Genomic DNA, 18,224 nt, shown 5'->3' with positions numbered 1-18,224 from the left:
TCTGATTATTGAAGGTTTGCTTTGAGTTTGTCCCCCTCCCACTGCTACAGAAGGGAAAATAAATCTAGGGGGATCAGGTGGCCCCCTTGCCTTCTTGTCTTCTGTCCCCACAACTTCTTTCCCCTGCAGCCTCTTTCCTCCCCTTATTGTTAGACCCTGCTCTCTCTAAGCATATGGAAGTGAGGGGCAAATTTGAAAACACTAATTTTGAAATAAACATGGCTACAGGAATTTGCATATAGGCAAATTACTAGGGGTGTCCATAAACTTCATTTATCCAGAACTGAGACATTTTACCTTTTCTGAAATTGCTGCAAGCTTTAGCGCCACACTCCATAAACACACTTTTTAAGCAGATATTTTATACCTACTTATATATAGTATAAAATATGCATTATATTAGTCCAAAGCCAAAAGGCTCATGATTTATCATTGCTCAGACCCCAGCAGAGTTAAAAGCATTTCAAACTATGGTGACCCCATAGCTCAGCACTGCTCAGTATGTGCGTGTACTTCAGACGCCTCCCACAAAGGATCCATGTGCTAACCTGTCCCCCACTCATGACTGGAACTGGGTGGTCTTGTCATGAGTCCTGGGATCTTCCAAAAATGTATATGCAGATAAGTGGGGATCCTGGTTTTCCTCAATAAAAAATTACAAATATTATGATAACCCCCCACAAATCCATGATTAAAATAAAAGTCATCCCCCACACAGCCCCCTAGCCTTACTGGTGCCCCTCAATCCACCACTCTCCCCCACAACCCTCCCAGTCCTGCTGGTGCTTTTCTCTCCTCCCCCTCCCCCACAGCCTGCTCGCCATGCTGGTGCCCCTCACTCCCCTCCACAGCACCCCAAGCCCTGCTGGGACCCCTCACTCCCCCCACAACAACCCCCCAGCCCTGCCCCTGACTCCCTTCACAACCCAGAAGAACTGCTGGTGCCCCTCACCCAGTTCCACTTCATGGAGGGTGGGCCATACTAATCATGTGCAACAGGCTAAGAGAGGGGGTGACAGAGGGATTCTGGGTGAACTGCTTGGGGCCCTGTTTGGTGATGTCTGCCAGACATTTAAGGGTGGTGAAGAAACAGGAATGATTGGAAATGGGAAAGAAGGACACAGCTCAGCTATGAGCATGAAGAGGAAGTAAAAACGTATTCAGTGTATTGGTCCAGCACGACTTGAAAAGAAGTCAACACTGATGGGTCTGAGCTCATCGGGCACTACCATGTATCTTATTCAGATGGGCTGTACTAATCCTTGTGGTAGGTTCCCATAAGCATGCTTGCCCAACATGGGACATGTTTTATATAGTCTTGCTTAGTGTTGGCTGTGTTTAATCAACTCTCTAGTTGGTTTGCATAACTGAGCATATGTTACTTTTGGCAGTGATTTAATGATAGACCATGTATTTAATGAGGTTTCCTTGTATGCAAATATAAGACAAGGAGCTTTTCCCCCCATGCTGACTGAGAGGGAAAAACCTTGTCTTATATTCTAGGAAATATGGCAGATTTTAGGTCCAAAAGGAGAAAGGAATGGAGAACTACCCATAGGTTCTATCTGTAAGATATTAATTTTTAACACATTTTCCTTGCTTCCTGACCTCCTTAGTTCTATAAAGTCAAAACGAGTTCTTAGATTCGTACAGTTTGAGCTCCTTAACTTAAAAAATGAAGTGATATATATCTGAGGGACCTTTGCAACTGTTTCAATGTCTTAGTACTACTTTGCCAGTTATCACCTGCCACAGAAAATTATCTGTCCTCATTCCAATGTAACTATCTTATTATGCCAACCCACCCAATCCTATATGAGCAAGTATTTACAATGTTGTCATTTACAGTCTAGTTTCATTCATCACCTCACTATCACTCATCTACTGCTACTGCTTGACAATCCATTACTTCATCCAAGATTATTTTAGCCCAATTTCAACCACTTTGTTTCTCAAATCTACCTTGATAAGTTCTGTTTCACTTGAGAACTTTTTAAAATCAGTACATGCATAATCCAAACACCTTAGTGCCTGGCATCTTATACCCAACTGATTTTCTGTACTAACCAACAGTCAGCTGAGTGTCAAAATGGAAAGAATAAAACTAGAGATGGAGGAGGGGGAACAAAAATAATGGTTTTAGAGCTTGTTAAAATGAGGAGATCTCATGACAGGCAGCTAGGAGAAAAGAATATGTGAAGAGAAGTTATATATAGAACTAACTGGACCTGAAGACAGGTATCTTGGAAAGGACATAGGATGGTAGGGAAGATAGGGGAACACAATATCTAAATGAGTTAAAAACAAGATCCAAGCCTTAGGACAGACCTTGTCAAAAGGAACCAAGGGAAATACAGCCATGAGAATGTTCCTGGCAAGGCTGTTTAAGGGGCTATGGCGGATACCTAGGCTCAAGGTGAGATCTTTGAGAAGGTATCTCATGGAAGACAGTATCCTGGGTGAACCTGGGAGTAGATAGGTTAGGAAAGACAGTTTCAAGATTAATATCTTTGGGGAAAAGAGAAACAGAAGCTTGGGAAGCTTTGTTTTGAGGAAAATGAGCTGTTTTAAGTGACAGAAAGTTGTCTGAGAGGAGGGCTCCTGGCAGAGTTAGGAATGGGAGAAGAATGAAGAAAGGAGAAAGAGAAGGTGGATACTCAAAAGTAGGAGCAAAGGAGAGAAAAATCTCAGGAGAAAGAAGTATTTTAGGAGGCAACGTGCACCACTAAAAGTAGTGGGGAATTGAGATCTGAGGGTCCATACCTCCTACAACTTTGTTAACAAGAATATCCCATTTAATGTATGCTATAAGACTTGATAAAGAGGATGCAAGAAAGAACAGAGATGCAATATTTGAGAACATGTTTTAATCTAAAGTAGTGTAAACACAAATGCATTTATAAAATGGACAATATTATATACATTCATCTTGCTATTAATCTTAATAAGTATGCTATTTTAATTTTTCAGAAGGTTTATAATTCATTATTTTGAATTTTGAAACATGATTCTTAGCAAAAATATGTAGTAGGGTTTAATCACATATGCAGTTTTTGGAAAGTATGATCATACTTCAGTAACTAATATTTTTGTGTTATAAGTAGATATGCAAATTCAGAATAGCAAAATGTAGATTCTTTATCTATCAGTTTAATTACTCCCTCAAATTGCTTCTGTCACATACTCCAGTTATTGTAATGTATTCAAGAACTTAAATTATTTTAGTTTAGCTTACAAACAATACCACCTTTATACTATTCCAGATTTCCTACACAAAACAATAGGTCTGAACGCAACTTAAAGCTGACAATAATGCAGTGGTATTTTTCCAATGTTGCACAATCCTTTGCCACCTGGACATTACAAACTTACCATACAATGTCCATGTTGAAAAAAAATGTGCAGTATTCTCAAGCTGTCACATACCTTAATTTTAAAGCATAGTACATGTTAAGTTTTTTATCGTACTATCAAGCTTTCTAAATGTTCTTCTTTCTCCTTCCTGTTTGGGATTTCCAAAATTGAGTTATGATATTGCCTGAATCAAACAGGTAGCTCTGAAACCCAGAATGTCAAATTGTGCCATAAAACTTCTGTAAGTTATAAGCTTAAAGTAAAAACTACTTGCTTTAAAACACAACAAATTACTAATTTATAAACTTTTGTTATCTTTTTGTCAAATGATGAAGACAGAGTTCTTTGTTAGCTGTTTGCCTGCTTTGTGAGTTCTTCTGTGACACATTTCATTTGTTCATCTTACCTCCTAGCCAACCTTCCCTTCCAAATTTCAACATATTTTAACATTTCTTTGCAAAACCCTAAGTGTGAATGATGACACAAAGTACATAAGCAAATTCTACTTGATTCAGTGCTTTTCCATACAAGAGAATAGCCTACATTCATACAAAAATAAGGAGGTGTAAAAGAAGATTTATTAATGGAAGAGAAAAAAGACGCAGAGCTAAACCAAGAACAGAACACAAAGAGAGGCGCATTGTGATATGGGGGAATTCAATCCTTAGGAATATGAAGACGAAGATGCGTACAAAAGGTATGGGAAAAAGCATGGAGGGTCGTTTCTCAGGAACAAGAATGAAGTATATAATGGTGAATAATCAATCAGGGAATTAAATTTTAAGGATTGTTCATGTTGAGATGAATAAGCTGTAAAGCTGTCGGGTGAAAGCATGGCAAACGTAAAAGAAGACTAGAGAAGGAAGGATTTTTAAAATCCTTCAAATAAGAGCACAGCTGCACAGGACAAAGCTCCAGATACTGAACAGATGGCTGATGTGGAGCAAGATAGAAGGATTCACTATCAGTAAGAAATAGATGTACTTGAGCAGAATGACTGGGTACATGAAAGAGAAACTGTTTCTGAACTAAAAAAATGCACTTCACCTGCAGAGCTGACTAAAAAGCATACAACTACATTTAAAGCCTACAGAAAAATATATAAATGTAGGATAAAATTGTGGTGGCTATGACTGCCTGGAGATTAGGTTTTTTTCTACAAAACAATAAAATAGTGAATAAGAAAAGCAGCAGCAATAGCAACATGTTAAGAACTAATGGAACAACTGAAACTTGGGTGCAAATAGATGGGGCAGAAAGCAAGGGGAGGAATCAGGGTTTTATAATTGTATCATTGCCTGCCCTAAGCTTTTGTTGAGAAGTATGCCATATAAATTGAATGAACGAATGAATAAATAAATAAATAAAATAGCCTTTTAGGAGAAAGTCGATATTTTCTCCAAATCAAGTCCTCATAAATGGAGGTAGCAAGGGTTCAGTGGTTGGAAACATTTTATTTAATTTTTATACTTAAATAATAATTTAACACCTGGAAGTAGCTGATAGTATAAACCTGACTGCAGAAAAACTACACAGTAGTTGCTGCATAACTGTGAAAAACTCCAATTTACATAAAAATATGGCTAGATTAATGAGTTTGGAAAAAGAATACAAAACAGGTTCATTTGGGAAATTACAGTAAAGTAAAGGTCCCAATTGTATAGAATATGAGTAAACATGAAAAAGAAATCTGGGTGCCTTGTGGTTGTAAATTTTATGCTGAAGCATGTGGTATGCCAGTGTGCGTTGCATGCAAAAAACACAAAGAGAAAAATCAGTGAAGATACCTAAATCTTCTATGAGTGGTTTTAAGAAATAAATTCACTGTATGAAGTGAGAGCCTGGCCCTTTTGGGGATATTGTACATAGTATTTTTTTTAATTGACATAGATATTTTTATAGAACAGAGACAAGGTCTCATCAGAAAAACTCATGACATCTCTTGTGAGAAAAGATATTTTTAATCATTTAAAAAGAGATAAGTAAAAAGGAGACTAAATTATGGACTAGCAATAGTCAATGGAATCCTGTAATGATCTGACAATTTGTTCTTTCGAACAGATAAGAATAAATCTTTTGTGAGGCGTTAACATGAGGAAGGAAAAACCTTAAGGTTGGACAAAGGACTTCTTAAAAAAAAAAGATAACAATTCTATATGTTCCCTGCAGCCACAATCTTAAATGAGTTTATGGTTAGGGACAGACGTTACACATAAAATGGTTTAAGTGATCAGAAACCGGTGTAAAATTGTAACAGAATAGATGTTCAGTGACATAAATCAGTTTGAGATAAATCTGGTTGAATAGTATCAGACTTAACTGATTTTGGTCAAACCAGTTTATACAATGTCTACCCCAGTCCCCTGGCTGGTTTAAGTTACACCACACTCCCCCAGCATCCTGGCATGTTCTTTAGGCTGGGTGGGGCTTTCTGCTCCACAGCAGAGCTGGCCCCACCCCCCTGCTCTCTGGCTGCAGATCTGGCAACGACTTGCCAGCTGCTTCCCTCCCCACTCCCCATCTCACCAATGCCTACTAAGCAGGAATTCTTCCCTCCCCTCCCCTCTGCCTTGCTGAGAGGTGTCTGTGTATTAGCCAGCAGACAACATGCTGGCTCTGGTCCATGCTGTGACAAAAGCAGAAATAACAGGTAGCTGGCAATGTCTCTCTGTTGTTTTCTTAATGGGGTGATAAACACTGAGTTAGGGGTGATAAACAATGTTATCAGTTCCCTGATGGGCGAATCAGAGAGTCCTGTCCCAGCTTGGCCATGTCCCCCACCCCACTCAGCTCAGCACTGTGAAGTGAACTAAGGGCTGCTCTAGTGTCCCGTGGCCCGCCCCCCGCTTCTAGCTTGAGGCACTGCAGTCATGTGCCTGTATTTCTAGAATTAAAAGGGAATGTCTGTCCACCTCCAAATTGGTTCAAGCTTTGCAGGATAGACTAACCTGCAAAGACTGAATCAATTCAGGCTCAGGCTTTTTGAATGTCTGTCCCTAGCCCAGATGTATCTAAGAATGTAGAGATACAGTGATATTCATTTGAAGACATGACATTTGCAACCATGTCTTACAAGATATAGATATGTCCCACAAGAGATATGGGGTGAACTAGGTCATCCTATATTTCTTTCTGCCCCAAACAAATACATTTCTATACTACTTTTAAGACAATGAAATGCCATATTCAGTTGCTTTAAAGGAAACTGCTTACTTGCTGTTACTGAAAATGGAAAATAGGATTTGAGGTATATCCTGTTACCCATTTTAGAAGGTAATTTTGATTATTAGAAAGTTAGTCTCAGATTTTCATGTAAAATTTATGGCAAAGAAAGCACAAGAGAACAGAGTTGAAACAAGCCTGAACAGCTCCTGAGGATATAAAAAGTGTTTTTACATAAAATGGAATCTTCTAATTATTAAAATTGGTTTGAGTTGAAATGCTAAATAAAAGACAACCAAGTATTTGATTTGCATTTTAATCTAGAGTCCTATCCCTATTTACTAACTATCTGAAGTTCTCATCACAATTTAGATCTGATTTATCCACTTGTTGTTTAAGCTAGCTCTACTATGGCTTCTCTTTATCATTTTAAAAGAGCGAAATCCAATTGTAAAGGGGCAAGATATCTCAAATAATTTTAAGATGTACATTAGAATGGAAGATGATGAAAATTTCCCCCTTCAGGTTATAAAATTGTAGCTTTGGATGGAAGGGACTAAATATAAACTAACGTAAACCACTGTAGGCAGAAATTGGGGGTTCTTTATATAAAATAAGTAACTTATCCTAGTGAAAAGCTTTTTTTTAAAAATGTCCTTTTATGAAATTATTCAGAGGTTAACAAGTAGCATGGGGACAGGCAACTGTAAAGCAATATAGCTAACTAAGGTTAGAGATGTGTAATATATGCTGCATCACTGCAGTAAAATACTCATGTAGTATAACTTCTCTCTAATTGGGTGATGGTTAGAACAGACTCTTCCCTTTCCTCTTGCTAACATGACTGCTATGTAACTAGTCTTGACAAGGCACCAGGGGACCTAAAATCCAAATTCAATCAATCACCTTCAGCTGTTACAAAGACAAAGAATAAAAAGAAATCACTTTTCAGCCACTTACAGCCACTTAAGGCAGAAAACAGACACAGTTATAATTTAAACAGCTTCATCGCATTGCAGGAAAAGTTTTCCTTAGCTACAGAAAAGTAGCATTGCTTCTTAGAGTTTCTTTCTGTTAAGTAGTTTTTTTTTAACATATACGTCTATTGCCACATACATCAGCAGTTTATACACATTCACAATAAAAAGACAGACTAGAAATTAGTATTTTTTCGCCTGCAAACATTGATGCATTTTGCTCACCAGAGAATGGAACATATGTGTGACTACATAATTTTGGTGAGTTTACAGTTCCATTATTTCCAAAAGAAATAATGAAAGTTAAGGATTTAAAATAAAATAGTAGATGACTTGACTTTGAATACTTTGTTTCAAAGTACAGTAAAAGCCCTGTTATCTGGCATTTTACTAACTGGAATAATCTATTAACCAGATTTCTGGATGACCACCTGGATGCAGGGGGGGGAGGGGAAGAGGGAAGGGAAGTTCGCATATGGCGGCCGCTACCACCACCCACCATCCTGCATTGCTGCCACTCTGTATCTGGCCAAAATGTCTACCCTGAGCTGCCAGTGCTCTGGCTGCCACCAACACCCTCCCCCACCCCCAGCTGCACATCCCAGCTGGCCTTAGGTAAGCAGTATTTTTAGATACCTGACACCCCCATTCCCCACGCATGCTGGATAACAGATTTTACTGTATCTACTAAAACATTCCACAGGCTTAAAGTACAGCAAAATCCCAAACATTCGGGCAGGGAAGGGGTATGGGGGCTGCAGCCGCAACAGGGCAGGCGGGAGGGTTGCCTGTTCTCCAGCAGCGGAAGGGGGTGGGGGAGGCAGCAGCAGTGCCTGTGCTTGAAGGGGCTAAGCAGCCACTGCCTGGGGTGGGGGAAGAAGGGGAGGAAGGGGAAGGGGCTGTGGCCAGGCTGCCCGCAGGGCACTGCAGCCCTATCCCATAGTGGCGGGGGGGACACACAAGCCTCCCCTCCTCTTCCTTCAGCCCGTGCTGGGGCCAGACATGCTCTGCTACTGCCTGCATAAATCAGAGCCACCACGCTCCAGCCCAGGTAGGATGGGTCCAGCTGAAGCCCTCCGGCAGGGCTGGGAAGACAGGGGACTGCAGGTTGTGAGTGAGGAGCACTGGGGTGGGGGCAAGGAACTGTGGGTTGGGATTGCAGGGGGCAGGGCACACTAGCAGCGCTGGGGGCTGGGGATTAGAAGTGAGGGGCACCAGCAGGGACAGAGGGTGGGAGGGTGTGGGTTGGGAGTGAGGGGCACCATCAGGAGCAGGGTACTGCAGTTTGGTGAGTGAGGGGCACTGGCAGGGCTGGGGGCATGGGCAAGTGTTGCCTCCTGAGTCAGGGGGGACACTTGCCCCCCCAGCAGACAGTCAGGAACTGGGGCAGGGTCCCTTCACAGCCAGTCGTGCATGCCAACCTGGAAGCAGTGTTCCCTCTAAGCTGGCTTTATGACGGAACATTGCCTGGAAGGACCTGGGATGCATCCGGAAGTGCCAGTGGCACTTCTCCTGGCAGCCCCAATCCCTGGCCAGTGCTCTTGGGGGTGGGGGGCACCAGCACTCTCACCTGCCCCCCTGCCTGCCTGCCTGCCAGCTAAGTGGGGAATGCTGCTGTGAAGGGATGCACCAGCGCTCTCAGAGGGTGTACATGCACCCCTGTGCACCCCTATGTGTTGCTGCTGGCTGGGGGTTGTGGCTTGGGAGTGTGGGGCACTAGGATAGGGGCTGGGGGCTGTGGGTTGGAAATGAGAGTCACTGGCAACACCAGGGGACTGTGAATCAGGAGTGAGGGGCACCAGCAGGGACGGGAAGGGCTACAAGTTGGGAGTGAGAAGCACCATCGTGGCCCGGGGGGCAAGGTACTGCAGTTTGAGGAGTGAGGGCCACTGGCAGAGCTGGGGTCAGTATGTTGAATGAGGGGAGCAGCAGGGCTGGGGGGGGGCGCTGTGGCTTGGGAGTGTGGGGCACCAGGAGGGAGTGGGGGGCTGTGGGTTGGAAATGAGGGTCACTGGCAGCACCAGGAGGCTGCAGGTCAGGACTGAGGGGCACAGCAGGGACAGTGGGTGGGGGGCTGCGGGTCAGGAGTGAGGATTTGAAATCCTCATTCATGATGGGCAATTGGCTAGTTTACCCTATAAATATAACACACCTATCAGTACAATAATTGGAGTAATGGTTACTGGGACCTCTGGATGGTCAAAACAGCCCAATTAATGCCCTGGTACATACACAGCTGAAAAAGAAAAATTCATGTAGTTACACAGTTACTGCTGGCATCAGGGTGGTATATTTTAAGGACAATGCATCAGTATATTTATATTATAAGGGGATGGAAAAGACACCTTGATAAACTTCAAATGACTTTGTTTTCTAATGTTTTATTTTAAAAAATGCAGATTGTGCAGAGATTTCAAGAGTGCACGAAGGGTTCTCTGTAGCTCTCCCATAGTTAATCATGGAATGCTCAGGAAGTACTCCTGGAATGAAAAAATTATTTCATCATTCATTCTTTTAATTGATCCAAAAAGAGGTTAGATTCAGTCTTTGTGTAAGTGTATAAATATTCACTAAAGTCAAAGGAGCTCAGCATTCTTATAGCAGCTTTGAACCAGGCGTATCATATCTAGAACACATTCTGAAGAAAATTACTTTCAATAATGTTCAAGTTAGAATTGCACATTAGAATTGTAATGTACAAACTAACTCTCTCTTGGTCAATATTTATTTACCAAGGGCCAAGTTTTGCAACTCACGCTGGCAACAAATAGGACGTTGTAGGTAGTAAGTAAGTTATGTAACTTACTGAACTAAGTTACTACTCTATGCCACTGGAAGCAACAGAACCTTGACCTAACTTAATAGCAAAGCCACAAAACAGATTTGTCACTGAATATTTGAATAAAGATGACATTTATGTGCATATGCTTGAAATATGAATTATTTTAAAGTCCATTTTTTTGCTGACATACATGCAGGGTTGCCAAGCCAAGACAATTTTTTAAAAATTGATAATCCGTAAACTTCTTAGTAAATAAAACCAATCTTTTTTTACTGACATATGTTTTACATAGTGTAAATGTAACCCTTCTGCCAGGTTCTGGATGAGGGCCAGGTTAAAATTTAGAAGTTTAATACCAGCCATAATAAAAAAGTTTGGTTGTCAGTAAAAATAATTTTCTTGGCTTGGCAACCTGGCTTGATACCAGCAATGCCTTTAAAGCATACCACCAGCAAGCCAGTGGTACCCTATTCACCACACCACACCACATCACACCACACCACACCACACCACAATATCCTCAAATGCTGCCCACCCAGTCTTATCCCTGCTGGCTCTGCCATCCTGCCCTAGCACAGATCCACAATGAAGGACTACTGTCTGTCTACTTGCAACCCAGTAGTGTTACAGGCAGGCAACAGAACGCAGGAGCAGCAGCACATGGCTGGGACGTGGCTGGGACAGAAGGGGACTACAAAGAATGCTCCCTGAAAGGTGCTGTGCTCCAACTCAGACACCAAGTGGTATTGCTGTACTTTATCTGTCCTTCAACATCCAGCCATATTCAGAGGTGGAGTTTCAGTCAAGCTCTTTGTTCTTTAGTTTTTACAAACAACTCAATTTTTTATGGACTTTACGGACAGGCTTTTTTTACCTGTTTTTTTTTACTGACCACCCATAACTTTATGGACAGTTGGCAACCCTGCAAAGATGTCTCATAATTAAGGAAAAATAATTTTTTAAAACTTGAAACCATAAATAATTGCTTATGTTGCTAGGACTAGCATGTGATGCCAGTTACATGTTATGTGATGAAGCAAGGCTAAAACCTCATTTTGAGCTCTTGAAATAAAACACCAATTCTGCAACATTACCTCCACTGAAATCTCCTTTGTTGCCATGGGCCACTTGTGCTCATATTTTTCTTTCATGCTTTGCTCAGGGTTGGTAGTTGGTGTCGAGTTTTCAGGCCGTACTCCATGACTTGTTTTGCCCACCATATTTTGAACTGATTTTACCATATTCTTTAAATCTTCTGGGTATGGGGTTGGATAACGTTTTAGATTTATTTCAACCTGAACAATTTAAAAAGAATTAACACACATGCACAAAACCCAAAAATGACATACAACTTAAATTTATGTTTTGACAGTTACAGCTAAGTGCATAATATATAAATGGTGAATTAAAATATTTGAGGAAATGTATTACATATATTTGTCCTCATTAAATATGTTTTTTAAAGTCATTGGGCTGTAATTTGATCTCAGTTATACAGCTATCAATTTGGTATGAAACTCTTCTGATGTAAAAATCAGATGAGAATCCATCCCTTTGAGCTTATCTTTTACAATGTGGCTCAGAATCTGCATTCAGATTTAAACTGCTAACATATTTGGACACTTCTCAGTTACAAACATACTGCTATAAGTCCAGACTAATGTTGCTAAATTCAGTGGATGGAGTTGCTTTGGATTTATAACGGAATAACTGAGAACAGAATTTAACCTACTGGGCAGCTATTGTCGTTTGTTGTGTACACGTATTATATACTCATATAAATGGATTTACTTTTATGCATCTAGAAATACAGAAGAATAAATCTCTAGTTGCTCAATTCCATCACCTTGAGTTATTTTAGTTTAGTGACAGTCCTGTTAATTTCCTATACTATTCAATGCAACTCAAAGCCTTAATACATGACACCTTTAAGGTGCAGACAGAAGTCACCATTTTTGCCCAATCTGGTTACAGAAAGCAGTCTATAGCCATAATCAAACACAAATGCACAGCTGCAGAAAACATAAAAAACAGCCTTTTGGGTGAAAATCTGGCCCCTCATCGCATGAGATATCAGATAAAGACTTTTCAAAATGTAGCATCTTCTGTAACTTGTGTCTGTGCTGCCCCCCAGCCTGTTGCTGTTTTCAGAATGGGAGGGAGGAAAGGAAGTGGAGAGAGTTAAGTCTAGGAGTTATTCAACCTGCCCCCTGAAGGGTGTATTGGAGCCCCCCCGAGGTGGGAGGGTTTCAGTTCACCCCCTCCCCACCTTCAGAACCAGCTGGGGAGCCCCAAGAATGAGCTTCCTCTCCTTCCTTTCCCTTCTCCCATTCTGAAAACAGCAAGCACTGGCAGAGAGCCCATGGCTGTTGCTATGGGAATCTAGCTGCAGACTTCTAGCCCTCAGCTAGGATTCCCCTCCTCCCTGGAACCAACAGTGAGCTTCTGTTTGATCTGGGGTAAGGCTGTAACTGAGAATGCTTTGTAGAAAAGATTCTGAGTTACAGCCGGGAGCTGCACTTCTGTCTGCACCCTTTGTATAACCCACCTTCACAACGATGTAAACAATGAGGAGAAAAATATAATATATAGCTCTGTAATGCTATAGCTCACTAGAATCTTGTTTGGAGTTACACCAGGAAAAAATAAATCAGAGCTAAGGTTTAAGCTAACACAAGTCTAGGTATTGTGCAGCCACTTCTTTGTGTGTGGATTGCTGTTTGTTTAAAGCAAAAAGACAGTGGCAGCAGCAGAAAGATGATTCTTCTGGACACTGGTATAATGTATATCGGTATACACAACTAATTCAACTTACACACACATGATGTGGACACATGTGCAACAGCTCAGATAGGAGCAGCACAAATTTGTGCTGGGTATTTTTGCCTCAGCACATGTGTCTAGACATGCACTTTGCTGTGGGGCAAGTTGTGTCACTTGGGGCAAAATGACCCTGCCCAGCTCTGGAGCCAGGGGCAGCCACAGCCTGGGACAGCACCTCTATGTGTGTGTGTGTGTGGAGGGGGGGAGGTGTATATCTATAACTATATATAGACCGACAGACAGACAGACAGACAGATCGATCAGTTTGGCAATGTTTTATTGCTATATTTACAATTTTAAAGCGATTTGGGAGCCTACCAGTGTCTCTATCATTGTAATAAAATTAATTCTAAATATCTATAAGCTTTGATGTTTGCTTTTGGCTTTCTTACCATAGAAAAGTTAGAGCTCCCCCGACCCCTTCACTTTGCAGGAGGGTTGTGGGTGGGTGTGGAGGTGGTGTAGAGTTTGCAGGAGGGATTTGGAGGGTGTGGTGGTGTGGGGAGGATGTGGGGTTTGTGAGGGGGGCTGCCACACCCTCCCCACAGCACCAGCTGGGCTGTGCTGGCGGTAACACTGCCAGACCCACAGTCTGTGCACAGAGAATGAGCCTGGCCAGACCCAACCTGGCCTGGCACGGCCCACTAACACATGTGTGGACAGGACTGGGATGTATGGTTCCGGGACATGTGGCTCCCGTCCAAAGGTGTGTGCTAGCTGGGCAGGTCAGGCCGGGTCACATTGGGCCTGTTCTCCGTGAAGGTCAGGTAGTAATACACAACCGCATGGCTGTGCCTACAGTGGGCTATGGTGCTTCGCCACCTGACCCTCATGGAGAACAGGCCTGGCCCAGCCCAGTCTGACATAACCCAACTTGATCCAACCCACCCAGCTAGCACCCACCTTTGGACAGGAGCCACATGTCCTAGGCCTGTCCAAAGGTGCGCTAGCAGACCGTGTCATGCTGGGTCGGTTCCTGCCAGGCCCATTCTCCCCACACAGACCACATTTCCAGCAGTGCTGCCACCAGCACAGCCCAGCTGGTGCTTCAGGGGGTGAGAGGGATGGGCATGTGGTGGCCCCCCCACAACACTCCCCACACCATCTCCATACACTCCCCACCACTCCCCAGACCCACAACCCTCCTCAGAAACTACACAGCTCCCCCCACGCACATCCCTGCTTACTTGGGACAGTGCCTGTTTGCCCTGCTCGCAAAGGGTGTGTGCTGGGGCAACAGAAGCACCGCAGAGATGCTCTGGCTGGATACCAGAGTGTCTCTGGAGGACCCATCACTGGTTTGCCTCAGGGCACAGTCCTGGACCATGCCCTACCCTGCTTTTTTTCTGTGTTTTTTTTTTTTTTTTTTTAAATACATGGATTTCCAGGTATCAAATTTAGAACCAGGGCTGCAGATATGCAGTGCGGGCAACGATTTTTTTGTACCCACTGTTCCTCTTGAGGCATCTCAAACTACTTTGAGACACCACAAGAGGCACATGTGGGTTCATCTGGATGTGCCCCATGTGTCTAGATTGTCCTTAATAATATACATGCAGCATTATAATTTGTATAAATTAAAAGGATGTAAAAAAATATGTCTGAGGTTTCAATACACAGCTGATATCTATTAATAGGTATGGCCAATATGCAAAAACAAAATTAATTTGAAAAATTAAAACCAATAAGAACTACTAACACTTAATTTTGAAATATAATGACTAAATATTAAAGATACTACACTTTGACATGCCTTTTACTATAAAAGATAAGTGTAGGATTACTATGTTGAATTATTATGGAAATCCAAAAGGAAAAAATAAACTGGGAGACTATTCTATACAGTGCTACTAAAAAGCTTTGGTTGGTTTACAGTTTTAAAAAAATCATATTTAAATATGGTCTTATATAAAATTTACATAATCTGAAAATCTGGGCCATTATTTAAATGTTAGATTTGTAATATAACCTTATGAGTGGCTGGGAATCAAGCTAGATAACATATGCACCATAAAAGACTATATAAAGAATAATATACTATGACTAAATGAGTTACATCTGGAGAGGCAACACATTTAATACAAGGGTTTTCAGTAGGGTTCGAATGTATCATTATGATAACTACCATTCAGCAGTAAAAACATTGGCAGCTTTGTTAGATAAAATCCATTGGGAAGCATGAATCTTCTTAAGAGATATTAAAACTATTAAGAATGACAATTACCAATGAGATCTAGACTCCAATTCCAATATTGTTCTTTAATGTTTTATACTTAAACGTTACCTCAAAAGTACCATGCCTCTGGGAAAAGAATTTCCAAAGTGCAAAATTGCTGATGGAAGAATTTCTTGTTTTAATTTCAACTCCCAAATCTATTTTACCTTGGAATGATACAACTGATTGAAAATCACTTTTAAGGGAAAGATACAACATGAAAATTATACACACTTCTAGTTTAATTAAAACTGCAATTTTTTTGCTGAGTTATGCTCTGTAAAACTCAGCTGAAATCACTAGAACCTCTCTGCAGTGTTGGGTTCGCAGCACCCTGCACTTTTAAAATGGGTTGCAGATGAAAGCTGGACATCCACAGAAACAGCAGTGGGGGAGCAGGGAGCTCCCGACTCCTCACTCCCCATCTCTGCTTCCACGTTGGTAAAGGGACGGGGAGAAGATTCCATGGTCTCTAGGTCCTGGTACCCAGGGAGCTTTAAAGAGAGTGCCTACAGTTGGACTGCTCCACATCATCTGGATCCTGGCACCCGGTCAGCTTTAAAGAGTATGGCTGCCCCAGCAAAGCTCTCTGAGTGCCAGGATCCAGAGACTGTTTCTCTACTGTCCCCTGGTCCCAGCTGCTGTCCTCAGCTGCTTCAACAGGTGCCCTGGGAACTTAGAAAAACAGATGTACAGCTAGGACTCCCAGCTGAACATTCACTTTTTTTTTTTTTTTTAAAGGTCTGGGGCACTGTGATCCTGAAATCAGTGAGATGCTCCCTGGCATTTGGCTCAGGAAACTTTCCCCCAGGCCCTGAGGCAGTCCCATGTTAGATGTGAAACTTGGCTGAATACTGGGATCTGTCATGGGTCAGCCCAAACATGCTAGATGTTCAATTTAAAGTGTGATACAAATCAGCCACAGAGATGTCACACATTATACGTGGAATATCTTTGTGGCTTGTTTGCTATATTATCATGTCATAAATTGATTCAATGTGGGTCAGTATTACTATTTATTGTGTGATTAACACTGGAATTATATCTTAAATGTAACATAGGAGCCTTGGTAAAATTGTTTATCAGTAGGATTCCACCATAATCCCACTAATGTCTACTTTACAGAGAGAAATGAGTATGTATGGCAAAGTGTTTATGCAGATAGGAAAATGGCTACGTGGAGACATTCCTTTACTGCATGGATTTCCAGTCCACTTGCAACCACTTAATTTGAGCTCTTTTTTTTCATGTTTAGTGCAAGGGAGCTGTTTTGTATGACTTGGAAAAATTAGCAAACCAGCTACCACGTGAAATTTATTTCCCAGAAAACTTTATAGATTGCCACAAACCTGAACAGAAATAATTCTCCACATACGTCTTTTATAATGAACAGGTAGAGATGGAATATTTATGGGGCAACTGGTGGGCTACAGCCAACATTAGGATAAGAAATAAAAGTAATGTTCCCTATAAGGAAACACAAATAGGATTGCTATCTGTAAATACTCGCTCTATTCTTCCTGTAGCTCTTGGACTTCTGGTAGCCTTATATATACTATAAAAACATTCTAATATTATAAAAGCCTTACTCTGTTTGTCTGTAACTCTTTATTCACACTCTGATTGGTTGAGTGCTCCAAGAATGTTCCAGACAGGTGGCAGCATGCTGCCATGACAGTGGGGACAGAGCAGAGGGGTGAGGTCAGAGCTGCTGACCTTGCACCCCCACCCTGGCCCTGCTCCCCATTGACCTCACCCCGCCTGCTCCAGTCCCTCCAGTCCACACTGTCATGGCGGCACTATATCCGCTGTCCCCTAGCAGGGCTGGAGTGGCAAGGCAAGGGCAGTGGTGCTGGCCTCAATCCCCACCCCAGCCCTGCACTTTGGAGGCAGGGGTGGACAGAGGGGGGGAATGGGCCCAGACCCAATGGGGCAGGGGGAGGGGAGAGTGAGGGGAAATAGGGCTGGGTGCCATGCTCCATCCCCCCTGTCCCCCCATGAAGGTGAGGACTGAGTGGCCAGAGCAAGTGGGTGGCTGCTGGCCTTGCCCCCCTGCTCTGGCACAAATGGCCGGATGGGGAAGGGTGCATAGGGCCAGAAGTGAATCTAGCCTCACCATTGCATACAACAGAGCCCCAGCAGCATGGAGTGCTGGTGGTGTAACACTGGCTTTGCCCCCTCACTCTGGCACACAGGACCAGATGGGGGGGGGGTGCACGGGGCCAGAGACGGAGCGGTGGCATCATGGGGTGCTGGGTAGTGGTGCTGCCCACCCCCCACCCCATCAGTCATGACAGGCAATGGCGGGGATGGGCTGGGACAGCAGCACGGGGTGGTGGGTGGTGGTGCTGCATCTCCACCCACCTCCCTCATCCCCACCCCCCTGCGTCATTCCTGAGGGGTAATTGGTTAGTATAATATGTAGAGTAGCAGGCCACCAAGTGTGTTTGTCTGTGGTGGTTGATGTTTTGTCAAATGATGTCAAGTATGAACAGAGAAATTTAAACCAACTCAAAAATGGTGGTAAAGTTGGTCATGATACTGAGTTTCATTTCATCATTCTTTCTGTTCCATCTATACAGATTCATTAACTATCACTAGTTAGAGAGGGACTGACAAAGTCATAAAATGAAAACAGATTTATTTTTGAAAAAGGATAAGTTATGACCAACTGCTAATTCCATAAGGGAATAGGAAAGTGTTTAAATTTAGTCAAGCATAGAGTGGACTCATGCTAAAACAGAATCATTTATATCAACTATCCGCACGAGAAGTCAAAAACTCTTATAACTCAGAATGACTGGCTTAGTCTCACTGGAACAGGGTTTAATACACGTAGGGAAAGCACTGGTGATGTGGACATTCAGATGCAGTGAGCCAAACATTTGTGAAGATGGTCTGTACCAGTCCA

At 42.4% G+C, this 18,224-nt stretch overlaps 1 protein-coding gene across 3 annotated transcripts in view; it reads right to left on the bottom strand.

Moving 5' to 3' along the window:
* The window catches only part of LRRC7 (leucine rich repeat containing 7), a 220,369-nt gene that overhangs the window by 50,547 nt on the left and 151,598 nt on the right, over nucleotides 1–18,224 (bottom strand). For all 3 annotated transcript variants that reach the window (XM_019531612.1, XM_019531613.1, XM_019531611.1), the window contains exon 15: nucleotides 11,370–11,570. In XM_019531612.1, the coding sequence (XP_019387157.1) occupies nucleotides 11,370–11,570 (201 nt within the window). The remainder of the gene's footprint in view (nucleotides 1–11,369; nucleotides 11,571–18,224) is intronic.

The sequence above is a fragment of the Crocodylus porosus genome, unplaced genomic scaffold (assembly GCF_001723895.1).
Source record: "Crocodylus porosus isolate Cpor-Errol unplaced genomic scaffold, CroPor_comp1, whole genome shotgun sequence".
NCBI classification, from domain to species: domain Eukaryota; kingdom Metazoa; phylum Chordata; order Crocodylia; family Crocodylidae; genus Crocodylus; species Crocodylus porosus.
The sequence above is the reverse complement of the archived record's forward strand: the minus strand, read 5'-3'. Positions and strand labels throughout refer to the sequence as shown.